At 37.9% G+C, this 18864-nt stretch overlaps 4 protein-coding genes across 5 annotated transcripts; 1 reads left to right on the top strand and 3 right to left on the bottom strand.

Annotated features, from left to right (window-relative positions):
* The first annotated feature begins 1469 nt into the window (after positions 1–1469).
* Positions 1470–4335, top strand: LOC103866473. Of its 2 annotated transcripts, XM_018658720.2 has the most exons (6): positions 1472–1991; positions 2072–2488; positions 2543–3629; positions 3700–3760; positions 3830–4053; positions 4133–4335. In XM_018658720.2, exons 1-6 carry the CDS (start codon positions 1874–1876, stop codon positions 4185–4187), a joined length of 1962 nt encoding a protein of 653 aa, XP_018514236.1. In that variant the 5' UTR covers positions 1472–1873; the 3' UTR covers positions 4188–4335. The 2 variants fall into 2 exon arrangements, with proteins under 2 accessions (XP_009142651.1, XP_018514236.1); XM_009144403.3 differs by having other exon boundaries at positions 1470–1991; positions 2072–3629.
* LOC103866474 (succinate dehydrogenase subunit 8, mitochondrial) lies at positions 4248–4846 on the bottom strand. Its single transcript, XM_009144405.3, has 2 exons — positions 4638–4846; positions 4248–4482 (listed from the first exon to the last, which is right to left on the bottom strand). The coding sequence occupies exons 1-2, from the start codon at positions 4731–4733 to the stop codon at positions 4438–4440; spliced, it is 141 nt and encodes a 46-aa protein (XP_009142653.1). The 5' UTR covers positions 4734–4846; the 3' UTR covers positions 4248–4437.
* An 851-nt stretch (positions 4847–5697) lies between these two features.
* On the bottom strand, positions 5698–6975 carry LOC103866472 (probable WRKY transcription factor 46). Its single transcript, XM_009144402.3, has 3 exons — positions 6676–6975; positions 6455–6586; positions 5698–6326 (listed from the first exon to the last, which is right to left on the bottom strand). Exons 1-3 carry the CDS (start codon positions 6903–6905, stop codon positions 5831–5833), a joined length of 858 nt encoding a protein of 285 aa, XP_009142650.1. The 5' UTR covers positions 6906–6975; the 3' UTR covers positions 5698–5830.
* Positions 6976–14057: 7082 nt separating this feature from the next.
* LOC103866470 (transcription factor CPC) lies at positions 14058–15790 on the bottom strand (the record flags this gene model as incomplete). Its single annotated transcript, XM_009144401.3, has 3 exons — positions 14058–15241; positions 15555–15642; positions 15715–15790. Coding segments are annotated over 3 exons (282 nt in total), but the record flags the coding sequence as incomplete, so codon positions are not given.
* Between the last annotated feature and the right edge of the window lie 3074 nt (positions 15791–18864).

The following is an 18864-nucleotide window of genomic DNA, read 5'->3' as shown; positions in this document are numbered from 1 at the left end:
AAATCAATCTCTGAAACCATTAAAATCGGAATCGGTTTGAAACCCTAATCGATTGAAAACCCCAAATCGAAAAATCCCCAAACCGTTTCGAAAACCCCGAAACCCAAGTCAAAATCACATCGAAATCGACATGCAAGCTCCCCAAAAAGAAACCCTAATCGAATAAACCCACGAATCAAGAGAGGAAGCCACTGATTTAGTAGATCTACGCCGAGGATCGGAATCGCCTTACGAGGAATCATAGCTTTTTTTTCGTGACAGAATGATTTTTTGACAACAAAATAATTCGAGATTATACCGGCTTCGTTGCCACGTCGATAATATCGAAAACCTCTTCCAGAAGGATTAATCCTTCTCAACCCGAAACCATTTATTATTATTAAAATCAAAAACACATAAGGATTTGGGCTTAAGGATTCGATAAATACAGCGTTGTGGTTGCTCTAATGGCTCGAGCTTCACCTCGGCTATTTACCTATTGCGTAATACAATACAGGTCGTGAAGATTACGAATGAGCCCATATAGGCCCATATTCAGTGTTGGAAATTTCCTAGTTCAATAACAATTTTTTTTTTCAACAACAAATTTGATTGATTGATTCGAAGTGAGTTCGAAACTGTAAAAGATAGTTTGCTTTACCTTTAGTTTTGTACTTTAAATCTTATTCCTATGTAGGATATATATCCTTCGACCATATCTGTTTTTTTTCCTGCTTTAATTTGTTTTTTTTTTCGTTGTCTCAAATGAATTGGAATAAGTTTGGTTCCTCTCCCTCCTTCAATCTTTTGAAATTTTACTAACTGTAACTCTCTCTTTTTTTCAAAAGTTAAAAATGTTAGATAGAAAGTTCACACGGTTTGTTTATTTAACAAAAAGATATTGAAACATTCAATAAAAATGCAGAAAATATATACAAAAAAAAATAAATGTTCAAAAGTCAAGTACATGATGAAAATATATACAAAAAAATCAAAATCAGTACAAGTGAATTAGAAAATTAAATGAGAAATAGACATTTAACTACTCACTTCATCAATTTAATGTTTCCATTATTGTCTCAAACCCAGCTTTAGCTTTTGACCATTTCTCCCTCTATGATATTTTGTGAGCTCCACTTACATACTATATTCCAAGTTTCCAACTGTATTTTACTATTTATCTAAATATATAATGAAATTTTTATTGTTAAGTATATTAATTTGCAAAATTTACCAGTAATAAGAAAATTTCTGGATTTCCATCAAAACAAAAATCAAAAAGCAAAAATAATCTTTAAATTTTATTCCTTGGCGATTTCAAAAATAAAGAAGAAACAGAAAATGAAGAAATGGCCCACTTTGTAGACTGTCCCGCCCATAATAAATCGATTATGAGCTCACTTTTATCAGTCGTTTTCTTTGATGTGTGGAAAAAAGAACCAAATATGAAATATGGACTTTTGACATAACCATCAAAAGCCTAACTAAACCTTTAAATTCTTTAAACCGTTTTCTCTGGTCCTAAAGAGCAAAAGAGCTAAATCATTACGCTGTTTTTAATTCTTCGGTTCTGTGTTGCTTACTTCTGCTGTGTAAGGGACTAAGGAAGGAAACTGAAGTCTGCACAGTCTGACTCTGTCTCTCTCTGACTTACTCTTCTTCAAGTTTACTTTTGTGGGGAAAAATGAAGGTTTTAGGTGAAAGAGTAACGAATAGAACCAAGAGGTTCTTCACAGATTCCACCTTCTTCATCTCTCTAGAGACCTAACAAAGCTCATTAAAGAAAAAGCAAAAAGAACAAAAACTTCACCTCTCTGTCTTTGCTTCAAGAAGAAGCAGTCTTCTTTGGTCTTTCTTCTTATATTGCTTGCTGATATTTTCTGTTCTCAACAAAATGGCCGAGTCGACGATAGAAGTAAAGCTAGTTCGTTGTCCAAAGTGCAAGAATCTCTTACCAGAGCCTAAAGACTGTTCCTTCTTCCAGTGCGGTGGTTGTGGCACCGTTCTTTGCGGTTAGTTTCCCGTTTTACAATCTTCTCTTACAGACAAAACCTGAAAGTTTTTTTTTAATTATTATTATTTCTATGTAAAGCCAAAAACAAGGACCATGAAGCAGATCCAGGGCCGGACAAGTCAGTGAAAACCAGAGCCAAAGAAACTGAAGTTAACTCTTGTTCAAGCGAAGAAGAACCTGATTCAGATGATGATTCATCAAGACACCAACAAACTGGTCAAACAGATGTTCCTTGTTCAAAACTGAATGTTGTTAGCGGTTCTCAACCTGGTTTGGATCGGTCGTTCAGATTCTCTGCTCCTAACTACTTTCAAGATTCTGTGTCTAGTGATGAAGCGATCCAGCAAGACAGAGCTGAGCTGGTGAAAAAATTGGATAAGCTAAAAGAACATCTTCATCAACCTAAAGAGCAACAGATCCCAAGGTCATCCAAAAAGCCTCCACTGCGGTTTCCAAGCTCTGGTAAACACCTTGCAGGACCTTATTACCATCAAAATCCAGAACCTGAACCTCTCAGGTTCCATATGCATGAAAGAACTCAGCAGCAATCTCATCACCACTACTCTAGACAGTATACTAGCAACAACGGTCATGATTTGTTTAACACACACCAGAGAAATGGAATGCTTCTTCACCACTCAACTTGCTCTTGTTCACACTGCTATGATCCATATCATAGAGCTTCAGGCTCAGTTTATCCTCCCTCAGGACTCCCTGATGCTCTTCATAACATCGGTTTCTACCCTTATGAGAGAAGTGCTGCGTTTCCTTCTCCACTGCATAGTCCTAGATCCTTTATTCCTCCTCACCCTCCTGCTTCTCAATCTCGTGGTCATTGCATACCCTCTAGAGCTGTATCATCTTCAGGTGGTCCTCGTTTAATCCACCCTGTAGCTGGTGGTGCTCCATTCATAAACTGTAAAAAATGCTCCAAGATTCTGAAACTGCCAGACAAAACAGATACTGCTACGAGAAAGCCACAGAGACTCCGCTGTGGAGCGTGTTCTTGCTTGATAGATTTCTCCTTTGCTGATGATAAGAAACTCATCCTCTCAACTGATCCTGCTTCAGCAAGAGGAGAAGAAGAAGAAACTCTCAGTAGGCTGCATTGGTTAACTGCTCTTGACATCTCTTCTGATGCAACGGATAGAGGACCAGACTATGTATCAACTGGTCCTGCTTCTCCTAGCTTCTCTGAATACGAGCTAAGTTCAGACAGTCAAACAGGCAGGAAACTCATTCCAGATTTGCCTTTTTACTCTTCCATCAATGCAAGGGACCGGTCAGGGACAAGGAGCCAAAGCTCTCGTTCAGAACAGAACAGGGTGACACTGAGCAAGACAGTCAAGAGACAGAACTCTATGAAAGAAGCTTCGGTTCTAATCGAGATGGATGTTAATGACTACTCTCACAACAACGGAGTGTCTCAAGACTCTGCAGATGACTATAGAGAAGAGGACGGAAGAACCAGGAAGGGTGGATTCGCGAGTATGGTGAAAAGTAGCTTCAAGGATCTAAAGAAGTCAATGCAGAACGAAGGGGAAAGTGATGTTTTGGTGAATGAGCACCTTGTAGCTGAACGTCTGGTGAAAATGGCGGAGAAGCAAGCAGGACCAATCCGGCCTGGAAACTACTGGTACACGAGGTCCCTCCAATCTCGTAAACTCTAGTCATTTACTAAGCTATCTTCTGCTCCTTGGTATCAGGTATGACTACAGAGCTGGGTTCTGGGGAGTAATGGGAGGTCAATGTCTTGGAATATTACCGGTAAACATCACTCTTCAGTCTCTCTACAGCTTCTTCTTCTTAACGTTGGCGTGACTCCTTTTCTTACAGCCTTTTATTGAAGAGCTCAACTACCCAATGCCAGAGAACTGTGCTGGAGGAAACACACGAGTGTTTGTGAACGGAAGAGAGCTTCACGAGAAAGACCTGCGCTTGCTGATTGCCAGAGGTCTCCCTAGGGACAGAGATCGATCCTACACTGTTTACATCACAGGGAGAGTCATAGACGAAGATACAGGTGAAGAGCTAAAGAGTCTTGGCAAACTCGCCCCAACGTAAGCTTTCCACAATAGTCTTATCTCTTTTGCCTTTAACTTTATATGTTATCTGAGGTTGATGCTTACATGGTCTCAGGGTTGATAAGCTAAAACGTGGGTTCGGGATGAGAGTTCCAAGAAGATATGCATGAAGAAATGTTCACAAGCATTCTAAGTTTAAAACTTTGTACTTACTCTAGAGAGCCTTGTTATCAATCAATGTGCAAAATGAATTATTATTATTATTAGCAACAAGAAACTTAAAACGGACACAAAATGATATCTGTGTGTTCAAAAGCTTACAAAAAGCATTATTGAGCTTACAACAAACACTCCATGAACTAAAAAACGTTTCAACTCACACTTGTGTAGTGTAGCGTCTTCTTCTCATTATCCATGATCTCATTTGTTTGGTGAAACGTTCTTCTTTTGCTCCCCTTTCGTAACCTAATCATTAAAAAAATCAAATCTTTGGACCAACAGAGATCAAAGGACGTTCCTTTCAATTACTAGCTAATCAAGATATAGATCTAACGGACTGTTACGGATCTCTGTTATAAAAAAAAACGATCCAAACAAAAAGAGATGGAGCAGGAATATACGTTCTGTAAGACGATGCCGACGGCGATCGCGGCAACTACAGCTCCGCCGAGGATAACCGGTGGACCGGAAAGCAAACTCCACTTTCGGTATATCATCCTTCTTCTTCTTCGTAAGTTTCGTTGTGCGTCTGTCTCCTCCGGGTATCTACCAGATTCTAACGACTTCTCTCTGTTATTAATATGAGATTGGGCTGTTATTTTTCTTATTGGGCTCAGGCCCATTGTACCTAAGATATGATCAGTTAAATTATTTATTTTTACTGTCTGAAACTCTCTTTTTTCTACTTCCTAATTGCATTTCTTTGGTTTACAAAACATTATACGACCAATTTGGTCCGCAACTTAGAGCACGTTTTTTTTTTATAACGCTGATTTATTATGATCTTACAATTATGATATAAGAAATATTACATAGACGATTCGACAACCGACAATACTACCTGCCTTATGAAGACCTACGCCTAACTGCATCACCTGAGCCGTCCTATGAAGATCCACGCCTGGCCAGATTTACTTGCACCATGTTGAAGATCCCTTGCAAGCCTTTCCTCTATAGTCTGCATAATTGTTTAATAAACCGCTCTCTCCGGGACTTGAAACCTGGATTTCCTGTAATCTGCAATAAATTGCATAGTCTGGGATTTGAACCCCAGACCTGGATGTAGAAGCCTTTAAACCTTAACCAATAGGCTACGGTGCTTCCACGACTTAGAGCACGTTTATCGGGGGATTATAAGAGAGGTTTTAACGCGTGGGTCTCACCCCAGAGGCAAAAATCGGTAACAAAAGATATGAAATAAGGATCGATAATTTGTGGGTTATTGCACTTTTCGCGGGCCTTACCGACACATGACGTTCTGCGATTGGCTCGTTTTTAATTTTTTTTTTTAATAAAGCAGATAAGACAAAAAAAAAAATTTAGAAACCGGATAAACATGGTCTTACATTATAATGAATGATTCAGTGTTTAAAACAAAACATTATAATTTTTATCTCCAAAATGATCAATTTGTAAACTTTAATAGTAACATTTTATTTATTAATTTATCATCAAGAACCATTAAACTTCAATGAGAATCAACAAACCCCTCCCTATTGATTAAAGCCAGTCTATATCCATCAGCAAAAAATATAAATCTAATCCTAATATTACACTCATCTATTTAATTACTACCACCACATTAATATCACATTCACCAATTCAAAACGTCACACGACAGCAACCAATCCGGTCCAAAGTCGATAATATTGTCCAAAGACGAGAAATACGAATCTGCAGTCTCCGAGTTCTCAACGGAAGCAGGAGCTGTTGCAACCTCGCTGGTGATTCCAGACCCTGACGTAGTCGCAGCAGGAGACAGCTGATCCTCATGGAAGAGGTTGCCTTTCCAACCACCACCAGCATTCTCAATCTCGTAGTTGGAGAAAGAAAACGTTCTGAAAATGTTCTTAGTGCTCTCGAGATCTTCAAGACTCATCATCGCTTCCTCTGTTTTCGTCGGTTTGATGTCTTCTTGTTGGAACATCGAAATAGAGAAGTTCGGTGTCTTTGGGGACGTAGTAGTGTTGTTACAAGTGTGGCTCCCGACATACTTCACTTCGAAAATGGAAGGATCTCTGTCTGATTTTTGGACTTGCTTCACTGCTAAACAGTTCTGTGTGAATCGATGCGTGCATCTGAAATATCCTCTGTAAATAACAGAAAACAGAATACGTTAGCAAATCTTCAAGAAAATACAAAAAAATAAATTAAATTTTTTTGCTAAGACAAAAAAATTTAAAATTAAATGATGATAATTGATGATTAATAATAATACCTTGGATTAATGGATCCATGAATCTCTTTTTGACCGTACTTTCTCCAGCAATAACCATCATCAATGGAACCCTTTTCTTGTCCTGCTCCGACAAAGAAACTAACTTTCTCTGTCTTCTTCTCAAACACTTGCCTGCAAATCACAAAGAAAAACACACATGAGATCTCAATTTTGAAACACAAACACATACAAAAAAAATAACTCTTTTGAACTCTGTTTACCTCTTTTTTATCACGTTCTTAGAATCTTTGTCATCGATCTCACGGCTACGTTTAAGGACCTTCTTGTCGTCTAACATGGAAATAGCATTCTGGTAGATACTGAGGATCTCAGAGATCAAGTTCTTGCTGGATTCGATTGAGGAAGTGTCTTTGAGATTGCTCATCAAACGTTGGGCAAGCTCTCTCCCTTGTTCCAGTTCGTTGATCACGAGTTTCTCTTCCATCACCATCTTTGCTTTCACTTACAAGAATCTTTTCTTTTTTTTTGAATTCTCTGTATTTCTTTTTTTGAGTGAGTTTGATGATATGTGAGTTTCGTGTGTATTTATATAAACGAATGATGATAAGAATCTATTGTGATGTGGCTTTATGTCCTTCTGCTTGCCCAATAAGTTTTGTTTTCTTTTTGTTATTTTTTTTTCTTTTTTTTGTTTTTAAGCTTAGTCAAGAAGAAGCTGTGTGGAAAAGACAAAGGATCTTGTAGAGAAATTGACAAAAAAGGTAACTACAATTATTCTCAAAATGCTAATAAAGAAAAAGAACGGATGAAGTTGTGGTTACTAGTATCTGATTTTTATTTAGAAACACAAATCATCTACTTACTAAACTTAACATATATAAGTGTAAATTTTAGATTTATAATCTTTTTGGATTCAACTATTGATCATATGAGTTACATATAATATGTAATCAATAAAGTGTCAACTATCTCTCCCTGATCACAATAGAACCCATGTTTGATGAAGTCTCACTCAATCAGTTTATCTAATTTTATTATATTTCTTTTAAAATGAATTTTTTATAATTCAATTATTTGGTTATTATTTGGTGGCTATAAATTTTCAGCCGAGTAAACCAATAAACAATCATCTTCAAAGTGATGCCAAAAAAAATCATCTTCAATAAGTCTTACCGCGTTACATATCCGGTTCAATTTATTAATTTTGGTTTCCAGTGACATAAGGACGGGTGATGTCATGCCAATTTGATCACTTATAGTCATAGTTTTACATTCTAGTTATTCGATTAATTAAAATAATATAAGACATTGTACGTATGATGTTGATTATGTAACTACTTATGCTTCTTTTTAGCCAAAAGCTAATTATGTTTTTGTAGGTGGGTCAAAGATCAAGACTATATTACCCTAAAAGTAAATTCAAGAATCTATGGAGTATGGATCAAATCTAACCATGCAGGTGTGGATTAGAGAATATACTAATGCGCCTCTCTCCCTTTCACACGATTAACAGCGACGTATTGCTTTTTGTTCTTAATGATCCATCCTCCATGTGTTATAAAAATCACCAATCTCTACCATTTGAATACATATAACTGAACAAAATGATACAAAACAAAATTAAATGCTAGGTACTTTATTGAGTATGGCTTTATGCATTTGGCATGTTCATCGTACAGTATAATATGTGTATACGATGAATAGTAGAAACTATTAATATAACCACATTACTGTATATTCTATGGTTCTCGGTTATCAACCTTGTAGCTTTCTGAGTCAAAAGTAAACTAATGATTTAGAGCGCATTGCTGGACTGGTGGGTCATCCGAAGTTTCTACACCCCATGACAGCGAACAAAACTAACTTAGAGGTCGCCAAGGTGTTCACTATCATCGATCCTAGGAAGCCCCTCCCCGAAGCAGTCAACGTACAGTTCGACTCGGGAGAAATCAGTAGGGTGCTGGTCTCCAGCCCTTGGATGCCTCCAGTATGCGACATCTGTAAAGAAATTGGGCACGCAACGAGACGTTGTCCGAAAGCTCCAAAGACCTGTACATTATGCGGCTCGACTGAGCATGTGCGTGCGAAATGTACTCAAAAATCAAAGCAAGAGAGACATGTCAGACACGACAATCAAGAGACACAGGAGCCTAAAGGTAAGAAAACAAGGAGAGGGAGGTCTAAAGACAAGATGAATTGGGTCCTGGTTAATCCACCAAATGCTGCACCGGTCCCTTCAAAGGACCTCCCTGCTGAACAGTCTTCACCAGTGATTCCTCCTCAGCCAAATCAAACGCTGACGCCGATGCGGGAGTTTCCACATCAAACCAAGCTGGGCACTACTAAGGACATAGTCAGGGGGGAGACCAGCGCCTCGGCGAGCTACCTTCTTCCTTCAATCAATAGAAGTAACTCAGGTATCTCCAGGTCCTCTCACTCAGACGTTCAGCCTGATTCATCGGATGTTGAGTCCACTGACTCAGAGTTGGAAGAGGGTGAATTCAGCAGACTCGAACCTGATTTTGAGGTTGTGCGAAACAAGAAACGTTTTTCAGGGAAGAAAGGAAACCGGGGCAGGGGCCCCAAAACAAATTAGTTTTTATGTCGACTGATCTTTTTTGCTGGAACATACGCGGTTTAAATAAATACAGTCACCGCAGCGGATTACGAAGATGGTTTAGGAAGAACTCTCCTCTTTTTGGTGCTTTGCTTGAGACGCATGTGAAGCAGCTCAAGTTAAATAAGTTTGTTTCGGATATATTCCCAGGATGGTCTGCTGATCACAACTATGATTTCTCGCCGTTGGGTAAAATTTGGATCATTTGGCATCCCTCGATTTTGGTAACTGTTATCTCCAAATCTCTTCAGATGATCACTGTCGAGATTAATTGGGCCTCCTCTCAATCAAATTTTATTATCTCTGTCATTTATGCTTCTAATGATGTTGATGAGCGTACTAATCTTTGGGCAGAAATCTCTTCCTTAGCTTCTTCGCAGGCCGTGAGCTCCAAGCCTTGGATGATCATGGGAGACTTTAACCAAATTAGAGAACCTGCAGAGCACTCTAAACCGCTGTCACTGAACCTGGATAAGAGAATGCGGGACTTCAGCCAGTGCCTGTTAAATGCTAATGTCGAAGACCTTAACTTCAGAGGCACTTCATTTACTTGGTGGAACAAGCAGAAGAATTCACCTATCGCAAAAAAGCTCGACAGATGCCTGGTGAATGACGACTGGTACTTCAATTTTCCCTCCTCGGTTGCCTTCTTCGGTAGCCCGGAGTTCTCAGATCATGCAGTCATCTCAATCTCACTCGATCCAGAGCGCGCTAGAGCTAAGAAACCTTTCAGATTTTACAACTTCCTTATAAAGAGCCCGGGGTTCAGGGAAATGGTCTGCGTCAACTGGTTCTCTTTCAGCGTCACCGGTTCTGCAATGTACAGAGTCTCCAAAAAGCTTAAACTACTCAAGAAGTGCATCAAGGATTTCAGTCGTCTAAACTACTCCGGTATTGAGAAGAAAACGGCTGAAGCTCATGAAAAGCTTATCCAAGCGCAAGAAATCTTGTTATCTTCCCCCTCAACGATGAATGCTTCTGCTGAAATTCAGGCTTTAAAAGAATGGGAGGATCTGTCTTCTGCTGAAGCAGCGTTCTTTTTCCAGAGGTCAAGGATAAATTGGTTGGCTTTTGGAGATGGAAACTCCAGGCTCTTTCACAGGTATGCAGCGACCAGACAAGCCATAAATCATATCCATTTCCTGAATTCAGACGTAGGGGAACGAATTGAGTCGCAGGAGGGTATTCAGCAGCTCTGTGTTGATTACTTCTCGAAGCTTTTGGGAAGTGAAGCCTCTCAATCGATGTTTATTCAAAGTGATCTTGATCTCCTATTCGATTTTAGATGTTCTGAGGAGCAGGTTGCTGGGTTTGATAAACAGTTTACTAAAGAGGACATCAAAGAGGCCTTCTACTCACTGCCCAGAAACAAAACCGGTGGACCCGACGGTTACTCTGCAGAATTCTTTATAGCTACGTGGGAGATAATTGGCCCGGAGGTGACTGAAGCAATTCTAGAATTCTTCAACTCTGGCTGCCTTCTTAAACAGTGGAACTCAGCAGCTCTTGCCCTTATCCCTAAGATCCCCAATGCGTCCCATCCCTCAGAATTCAGGCCCATCTCTTGCTTAAATACGGTCTATAAAGTAATCTCGAAGCTGCTCGCCTCTAGACTCAAAGAGATACTTCCCCTGATGATTTCTAAGTCGCAATCAGCTTTCCTCCCTGGAAGACTCTTGGCTGAGAATGTATTGCTTGCCACCGATTTGGTTAATGGATACAACACGCGAAACATCTCACCTCGTGGCATGTTAAAAGTCGACCTCAGGAAAGCTTTCGATTGTGTGCGATGGGATTTTATCCTTGCAACTCTTCGTGCTCTGGCCATCCCTGAAAGCTACATCAGATTAATTGAGGAATGCCTCTCCACTGCATCTTTCTCCATTTCCATAAATGGCGCTCTAGGTGGATTTTTTAACAGCACTAAAGGAATAAGACAGGGGGATCCTTTGTCCCCATATCTCTTCGTTCTTGCTATGGAATGTCTTTCAAGGCTTCTCACTGCTAGATTTGATGCTGGTAATATTGGCTACCATCCGCGAACAGAGAATGTGAAGATATCTCACCTAATGTTTGCTGATGATGTTATGATCTTCTTTGACGGAAGCAGTAACAGCCTACATGGTATAGCTGAATGCTTGGATGACTTTGCTTCATGGTCGGGCTTGTCCATGAACACTACAAAGACGGAGCTATTCACCGCGGGTTTGGACCAAAGGGAATCCTCTTCTCTAGTGGACTATGGATTCCCATCTGGTGCTTTCCCCATCCGCTATCTTGGGCTCCCGTTGATGTCACGTAAGCTTAAAATTTCGGAGTATTCTCCGCTTGTCAACAAAGTCACGAAGTGCTTCCGGGCGTGGTCTGTCAAGACCCTCTCCTTTGCGGGAAGACTACAACTGTTGAGAACGGTAATATTTGGTATCATCAACTTCTGGTGCTCAGCCTTCATGCTTCCTAAGGGTTGCATTAAGATCATTGAATCGCTTTGTTCCCGTTTCCTCTGGTCTGGAAACATTGAAAGGAGAGGCATTGCAAAGGTTGCGTGGTCAACTGTATGTTTACCTAAGCAGGAAGGCGGGTTGGGTCTTCGTAATCTCTCTGTCTGGAACCAAGTATTGTGTCTAAAATTCATCTGGATACTGCTCTCTAATTCCTCTTCGCTCTGGGCTGACTGGCACCGCGACATCCATTTATCTTCACAGTCTTTTTGGTCTATTGAAGCAGTCCAGACTGACTCATGGGCATGGAAGAGATTGCTAAAGCTCAGACCTCTCGCGATAAGATTCTGCAAACCTGTGATTGGTAACGGTCAAGCAACAAGTTTCTGGTTTGATGCGTGGACACCTTTGGGTCAGTTGATCACGCACCTAGGTCCTCTTGGTCCAAGAGCTTTAAGAGTCAGGATAGAGGCGGTAGTAGCTGATGTTGCCAGAGGCTTAACATGGTCTCTCCCTCATCCTCGATCTCAACAGGAAGTTGATCTACACTCATATCTTACTACTATAGAACTTCCTTTGTCTCATGATATTGATGATGGCTATGAATGGATTGCTGATGATTCTCCTTCTCATGTTTTCAGCTCCTCTGCCACTTGGGAAGCTTTGAGGCCACGGCAGATGATTCAAAATTGGCACGATGTCGTCTGGTTCAAGGGATCAGTTCCGAAGCATGCATTCACAATGTGGACTGCCAATTATGATAGGCTGCCAACAAAGGCAAGGCTTAGTACGTGGGGACTCCCAATCTCACCTCTATGTTCCTTCTGCTCAAAAGATCCCGAAACCAGGGAGCATTTATTTTTGACCTGCGAGTACAGTCTTGATGTGTGGAGAAACGTCTTCCATAGATGCCACCCACCTACTTCTCCATTCAGTGACTGGGCTGAGCTGCTCTCTTGGATCCGAGCCCCTGCATCAATGAGACTATCTCTGCTCAGGAAGCTAGCAACGCAAACGGTGGTATTTCATCTCTGGAAACAGCGGAATAACTTGATTCATAATCAGACTTCTCTACCCGCAGAGGCAGTCTTCAGAAGTATTGATAAGGAATTGAGAAATGTGATCTCTTCGAGGAGGGAGAACAAGAAATTCAGAGATCTTATGGCTATGTGGATTAGATGAGTCCCTAGTCTCTAGTTAGTTTGTTGAACCAGCTTGTTTTTTCTTTCTTTTTGCCAAGTTGGTTAAGACCAAAGATGATACTTTTGTAAAATCTTTTCTTCATTTATGATATTTACAGTTTAGCATAAGTAAACTAATGATTTTTTTGAAAGTTAGCGATTAGAGGCTGCTGGTAGATAGAGGCTCACTAAATAAGATTACATTTATATCTCAACTGGATGTTTAATCTATGCAACGCGTCTACTCTTTTTCCTACGCGTCTGATCAAACGAATAGATAATAATCTCATATCATTTAAGTAAACTGATCGTGGAGAGACACATATACGTGCACATGGACTAATTACTTTATTCATAATTATAAATTAACTAATCAAACACAAATGGACTATATGACTAGTGGTTTAAAGTATTCAAGCTGTGCGTTGTTGTTACTTGGGATTGATAACATCCAACGAGTATAAACAACAAGACATGATTTAAACTTAGTCTCAATGCAGTGGTTCCTAATTATATATATGCTTGTGTTCGTTTAATATTACCTTTTTAATGAATTCATCCACCAGGTTGTAGCTTACTTAACATCCATATTATATGATTGATTCATATTTATGTAATTGATTAGAAGATAGTTTCAAGTTTTAAAGTATTTTAGCCATAAATCAATGTTCATTAAATTAACTTATCTTCAACTTGAAAGGGAACGATTCGAGTATCGATATGTCGTCATGGTCAAGGACTGGCACTCATACAGAAATGATGATCCAAAGTTGGAAGACCTCAAACCAAATTTATATCTGTTAATTATGCTGCGTGCGACAATTTGGTAAACCACACAAAATGCGCCAAATTAAATGTGTAATTTTAGTGATGGTTTCTTTAAGAAAACGGAACTTCCAAACACAATATTTTCATATCAACAGAGAGGATAAGAATCAAGAGACATTTGAAATTCAGAATAGACGGAGATCCACGTAAAAATGGTATTTGATAAGGATAATATGTACAAAAAGAACTGAAATTTCAGTGAAATTTTGTAAAGTACCTGGTAATTTCCAAGAAATGCCTTATCGGTGCGTGAACCTACCCTTTTAAACCCCACACGGTCACATCACATCGATCAAAATATCATATGTACACAGTACATAAGAGCAGCTTGAACTTGTTTGATAATGGAAGATCTATAGTTTTCGTTTTTATATCTTTTGTTTTAACTTTTTAATCTTTTCCAAAACACTGCTTTATATTTTATAATGATGAAAAACGTGTTTAAGTGTGTTATGAAACAACTTTAGTTTTAGTGATTGATAAAGTAAATATGTAGATTTTTTTTTGTTTCCTTTGGTTTTTACCACGGATAAGGTTCTACTTTGGAGAAGTTTTTATTTATTTTTGCTTAAAAGTTTAAACTATGAATAATTGTTAAAAACAGTTATATCATTTCAAAAATTACAGGTCAAACCCATAGGAGAGTATTGGAACTTTATTTACAAATCAAATCCACAGATCAAATTTGTTGATTACCCAACGAGGTGACAAACTGAAATCATATATTCCGTTAGTTCACGGATTAGTCAATTTAAAATAATAGTACCAATAATACCAACAAACCACTATAATTCAGCAGTGTTAGCCACGCCAAGTGTGAACACACAGAGTCTTTTTCGATAAGCACGTGGGGAAAACATCTTAACACTTTAATTGTATTTGTCTAAAGATTAAAGGTTGTCGGGTTTTTCAGCATCGCTATGGGCAATAATCAGCATTAAATCTACACGGTCACATAATTATATAGATTTTTTAATATATAGAAGCACACTCTACTTGTAGAAAGTAATAAGATGTATGAGAATTTTCGGTATAAAATCATAAAGTACTACATTTTTATATAGTTTTGAATCATTTGACAAATCCAGTTTATACAAAAATTAGACTGATCAAAAGGAATCTTCAAAAGGAATCTTTGCATTTTTATTCGACTTATGCCACTGAATTAATGTTCTTTTTGTTAAGGGAGGCTACACCTATAATTGCTGTGAATCAAATATTCAAACGGCATGCATGTCTACTGCTGTGAAATTGCGTGTCTGAGAAGTCTTAACTGGGGAATGGGCTTCATTTCGGCCCTGAGGTATGGTTTCCTCTTTGAGACAGAGTAATGGGCTTACGAACTAGCCCATATTTTCTAGCTTATCCAAAATTTCCGTCCACTACAAATAATACGAATAGTAGTTTAAACTTTGAAGGGTGGTTCAATTAAAGAATTCGCCTATGCAGAAATGTTGTTGAAACTCATTTTAGGGATGTCAATCGATGATTAAAAAATTATTGAAGCTCCTAAGAATTTTTTTTAATATATAGAAATTAATTATACATTAAAAACTAGTGAATTAAAACAACATCTGCTTTTAGTTTTTCCTTGTCATGCGAATATTCAAAAGATGACAAATGTTTTAATTAATACAAAAATCATCTTCTAAGAAATTCTCTTCGTTTGTTGGCAAAAACAACACCGTGTTTCATAAGCCAATATCTTTCGATCTCCTCCGGCGTCCGCCCAGGAATCCTTCCGGCTATCAATTCCCACCTACACATATAGACCATCAAAAAGTTTTACAAAAACTACACAACCAAACTTTTTAATCTGGTTTAACATATCTGGACCAAACCGAAATTCTGTGGACAATCTCAATTATTTACAAACATTCCCGTTATCAAAATCAAACTGAACCAAACCAAATTTGACGAAACATTTTGAATTCCATTATAGACTATAAGTAAGAATGTGTGTTTGCTAAACAATCTGAATCAACACTGAGGCTGGACATAGTCATGTTACGATCCAATAATATAATACTAGAAGAAGTAATAAAAGATTCATATAGAAACGAACAGCTTACCTGTCTCCGACGAGTTTATACATCCGAGAAATGAGATCTTCTTCTTCCTCCGACATCTTCACAGCTTCCCATTCGATGCTACTTACTTCTGCTAACGATCAAAAATCATACTCGAACCAAAGAAAGACAGAGATATAATCAGAGAGAGAAAGATGTTCACCTTCGGAACACGAAGCTTTGGCCTTGCTGTGTCTCCGACGTCGTCTATCCATTTTCCCGTCTTGTCGGAACAACAAAGATCAAACAATATGTCGTCTTCGACACAAACACAAAGAGAGGTTATTAATAGCTCTTTCTTGTGTTCCTCGAAGGAAAGAGTGAGAGAGAGGGGATCGGAAAAGAATTGAAAACTAGACAGGTTATTTTATAACTGCGCATGTCTGATTAATTCCTAGAATAATTATTTATTACTATTACCATACTCAATTATTCAAATATACTGTTTAATAATTAATTTAATGCGATGAGTAGGAAAAAACGAATCTGTAGACTGTAGTTTTGCACTGTGTGTTGCTTCAACGGCCTCGTTCATCAGAGAGAAGAACGACAGATACAACCATAAATATTTTTAAAATATTTGTGTGTATTTAATAAACATCTTTAAACCTTTGACTTGCGGTTGTAAATTTGGTCTTTTACAGACAGTTGGATGAAGGAAGGAGCTTCCCTGTGTTTGACTTTGGAAAAGACTAATATGCATCTACCAATATGTTATTCTTATATGCTATAATAATCTTGGGTTTAAATGAATTAATATTTACAACTTACATTAAGAAATAGGCGAATACAAAGATTTTCTTATATAAATAGTGCATGAAATTGAAAAATTTAAAACAACACTTAGTTGATGATAGTTGATAATAATAACACTAGGGATTCTTGTCCAACCAAATTCTCAGACATTCCATTTGAAAGTTTGATATAAGAGGAAAGTTTGGTGGAACAAAACACCAAACTAAAGAATAGTATTATAATCAAATAAGAGAGGAAAAAGAACAGGAAAAGGGAGTAAAGAGAATTATAGCTAGTTCACGAGAACAAATCTTCTGTATTTTTCATATATTCTTTTGGTCTGATGGCATGAAAAGTGGGCACGGCACTGAATGGTTGTGACTTGTGAGTTCTTTGCGTGGTCCTATGTGATTCTGTAACGTATTTATTTTTGTTAATTAATTGAACATAATATTGATTACAAATATGCGCGTTAACCGCATCTCGAGATCGGACTAATTCTATATTTTCAAGGGTTTTATCTCTTTATTATTATGTCACATATGGAATTAGACCAAATGGAGTGAGATGCGGAGAAAAGAAGCACATTATAGTTTCTATATAAATATTTGATTCTAAAAAGGCATGAATCAGACAAGTATCTAACAACAAATATTGATCACGTGGGGTTATATGATATCTAATCAAAATCAAAAGGTCTATTGAAGAATAGTATATGAGATAAAATGCGTTTTCAGTTTTTTTTTCAGAATGCGTATAAGAGATGAAGTGTCTATAAAGATGAATAGCTGCTCTAGCTCGATCTGTCATTTTTCAATGCATGATCCAAAACATTATAGAGATGACTTGAAAACCGAAAACGAAACATGCCAAACATTGATGAGTGTATGTACCTCGTATTTAATAGTTAAACTGTTTATGGTTTGACCCAAAAAAAACTGTCTATGGTAAATGTTGTGTGTCACAACTCACAAGCATATGGTTTTTTCCTTAACGAAGTTATATGTTGGCCTTATAAATACATGGGCCAAACATTGATGAGTGTATGTACCTCGTATTTAAATGACAAGTTAAACTGTTTATGGTTTGACCCAAAAAAAAACTGTATGGTAAATGTTGTGTGTCACAAGCTATATGTTTTTTTCCTTAACGAAGTTATATGTTGGCCTTATAAATACATGGGTCTTTATGTTTGTTTAGAAGTGCTATCGACCCTTCTGTGCAGCTGAGCCCATACTAAAAAGCCCATTAGTGTTTAGGTGAAAGGAGGTCTCTCATTGAGTATGACACTGACATCTACTGGATTATGCATTATAGTGCAAGATATAAAGACATTTACATGTTTCCTTGCTTAGATTTTATATTAAAAATAAGAGTAATAATATTGGGTCCGTCCATGGGATGCCTATCAATTTGAGTTGTCTTTGTTAAGGTAAATTCTCTGTAGACAAGGACAAAACTTTAGCTAGAAGGTCCTCTCGATCGGTTCCTCCCTTTCCACTCCATTATTTTCAGGTTCCATCATGCCCATGCATGCCCTCCTTTTGTTTCGTATATAAAGCTTTAATTTATATTATATAGGTCTCCATGTGGGGAAGTAAAATTAATGTAAACACCACCTCGCAGTGTTAGCAACAAGTTCATTACGATATTATAAGACTGCTATAATATAGTTTTCTTGTATACACTACATTCATATCGTCCGATGACATATATATCAAGGTGAACTTGTTGTATATAATATTATACTATTATTAACTAATATCCCAAGTTTTGGAAAAGATACTTTATGTCTCTATAACAGGATCTTTAGGTGCTTAAACCATACACGTATCAATCAATCACTCTTTAATTATTTTTATTGGACGGTTTAAAGAAAGTGTTTACGTGGTTAGAAGAACTAACACAGACTCCGTTTACGTAAAGGAAAAAAATTATCAAAGTGTTGACTTGTCTTACCAATTTAACCCTTTAAAAAGTCTCAAATCCCAAGGCGATAAATGGTCAAGCACACTCCACGCTCTTCCTCTCCTTTACTGCCACGTGTCAGTGACCGCTCTCTTCCGAGTTTGTCAGCATATATATGCCACGCGGCGGCCAGCTTCTCCGACGTTAACTTCTCCGGCAAACGCATTACACGTGTCGTGTTATTAATGGATCATGACCTTAAGCAAAAAAAAAAACTTTCCGTGACGAAACTTAATTTTTATTTGGTGGGTCCAGCGGATTAATGGAACTGAGCGTAATTGGTGAAGCGAATGTGTCTGTTTCATTAACTTCATGCGTTTTTGTTAAACTAGTTACATTGTTTTTAATTGGGTTCACGTGGGTCAAGTGCGTGGCTCGTGACGGCTCCTTAGCCGGCGTCAGTTGTAATGCTCGAAATTATTAGAAATAATAATTCAACTTTTATTGAATAAATGCCAAAAACAATCAATACCGACTTGCTGATAACTACAAAGTCACAAGTTACAAGCGATAAGTGTCTTCAAAAGAGTACAAATTAATTTGAAACGTTTCAAAAGTTAAATACTACTGAGAAAATTAAGATATAGACAAGGTTCTAGATTTGAAATTT

Source organism: Brassica rapa, chromosome A05 (genome assembly GCF_000309985.2).
Source record: "Brassica rapa cultivar Chiifu-401-42 chromosome A05, CAAS_Brap_v3.01, whole genome shotgun sequence".
Taxonomy (NCBI): domain Eukaryota; kingdom Viridiplantae; phylum Streptophyta; class Magnoliopsida; order Brassicales; family Brassicaceae; genus Brassica; species Brassica rapa.
Note: the sequence above shows the minus strand (reverse complement) of the source record. Positions and strands in the feature narration are given on the sequence as shown.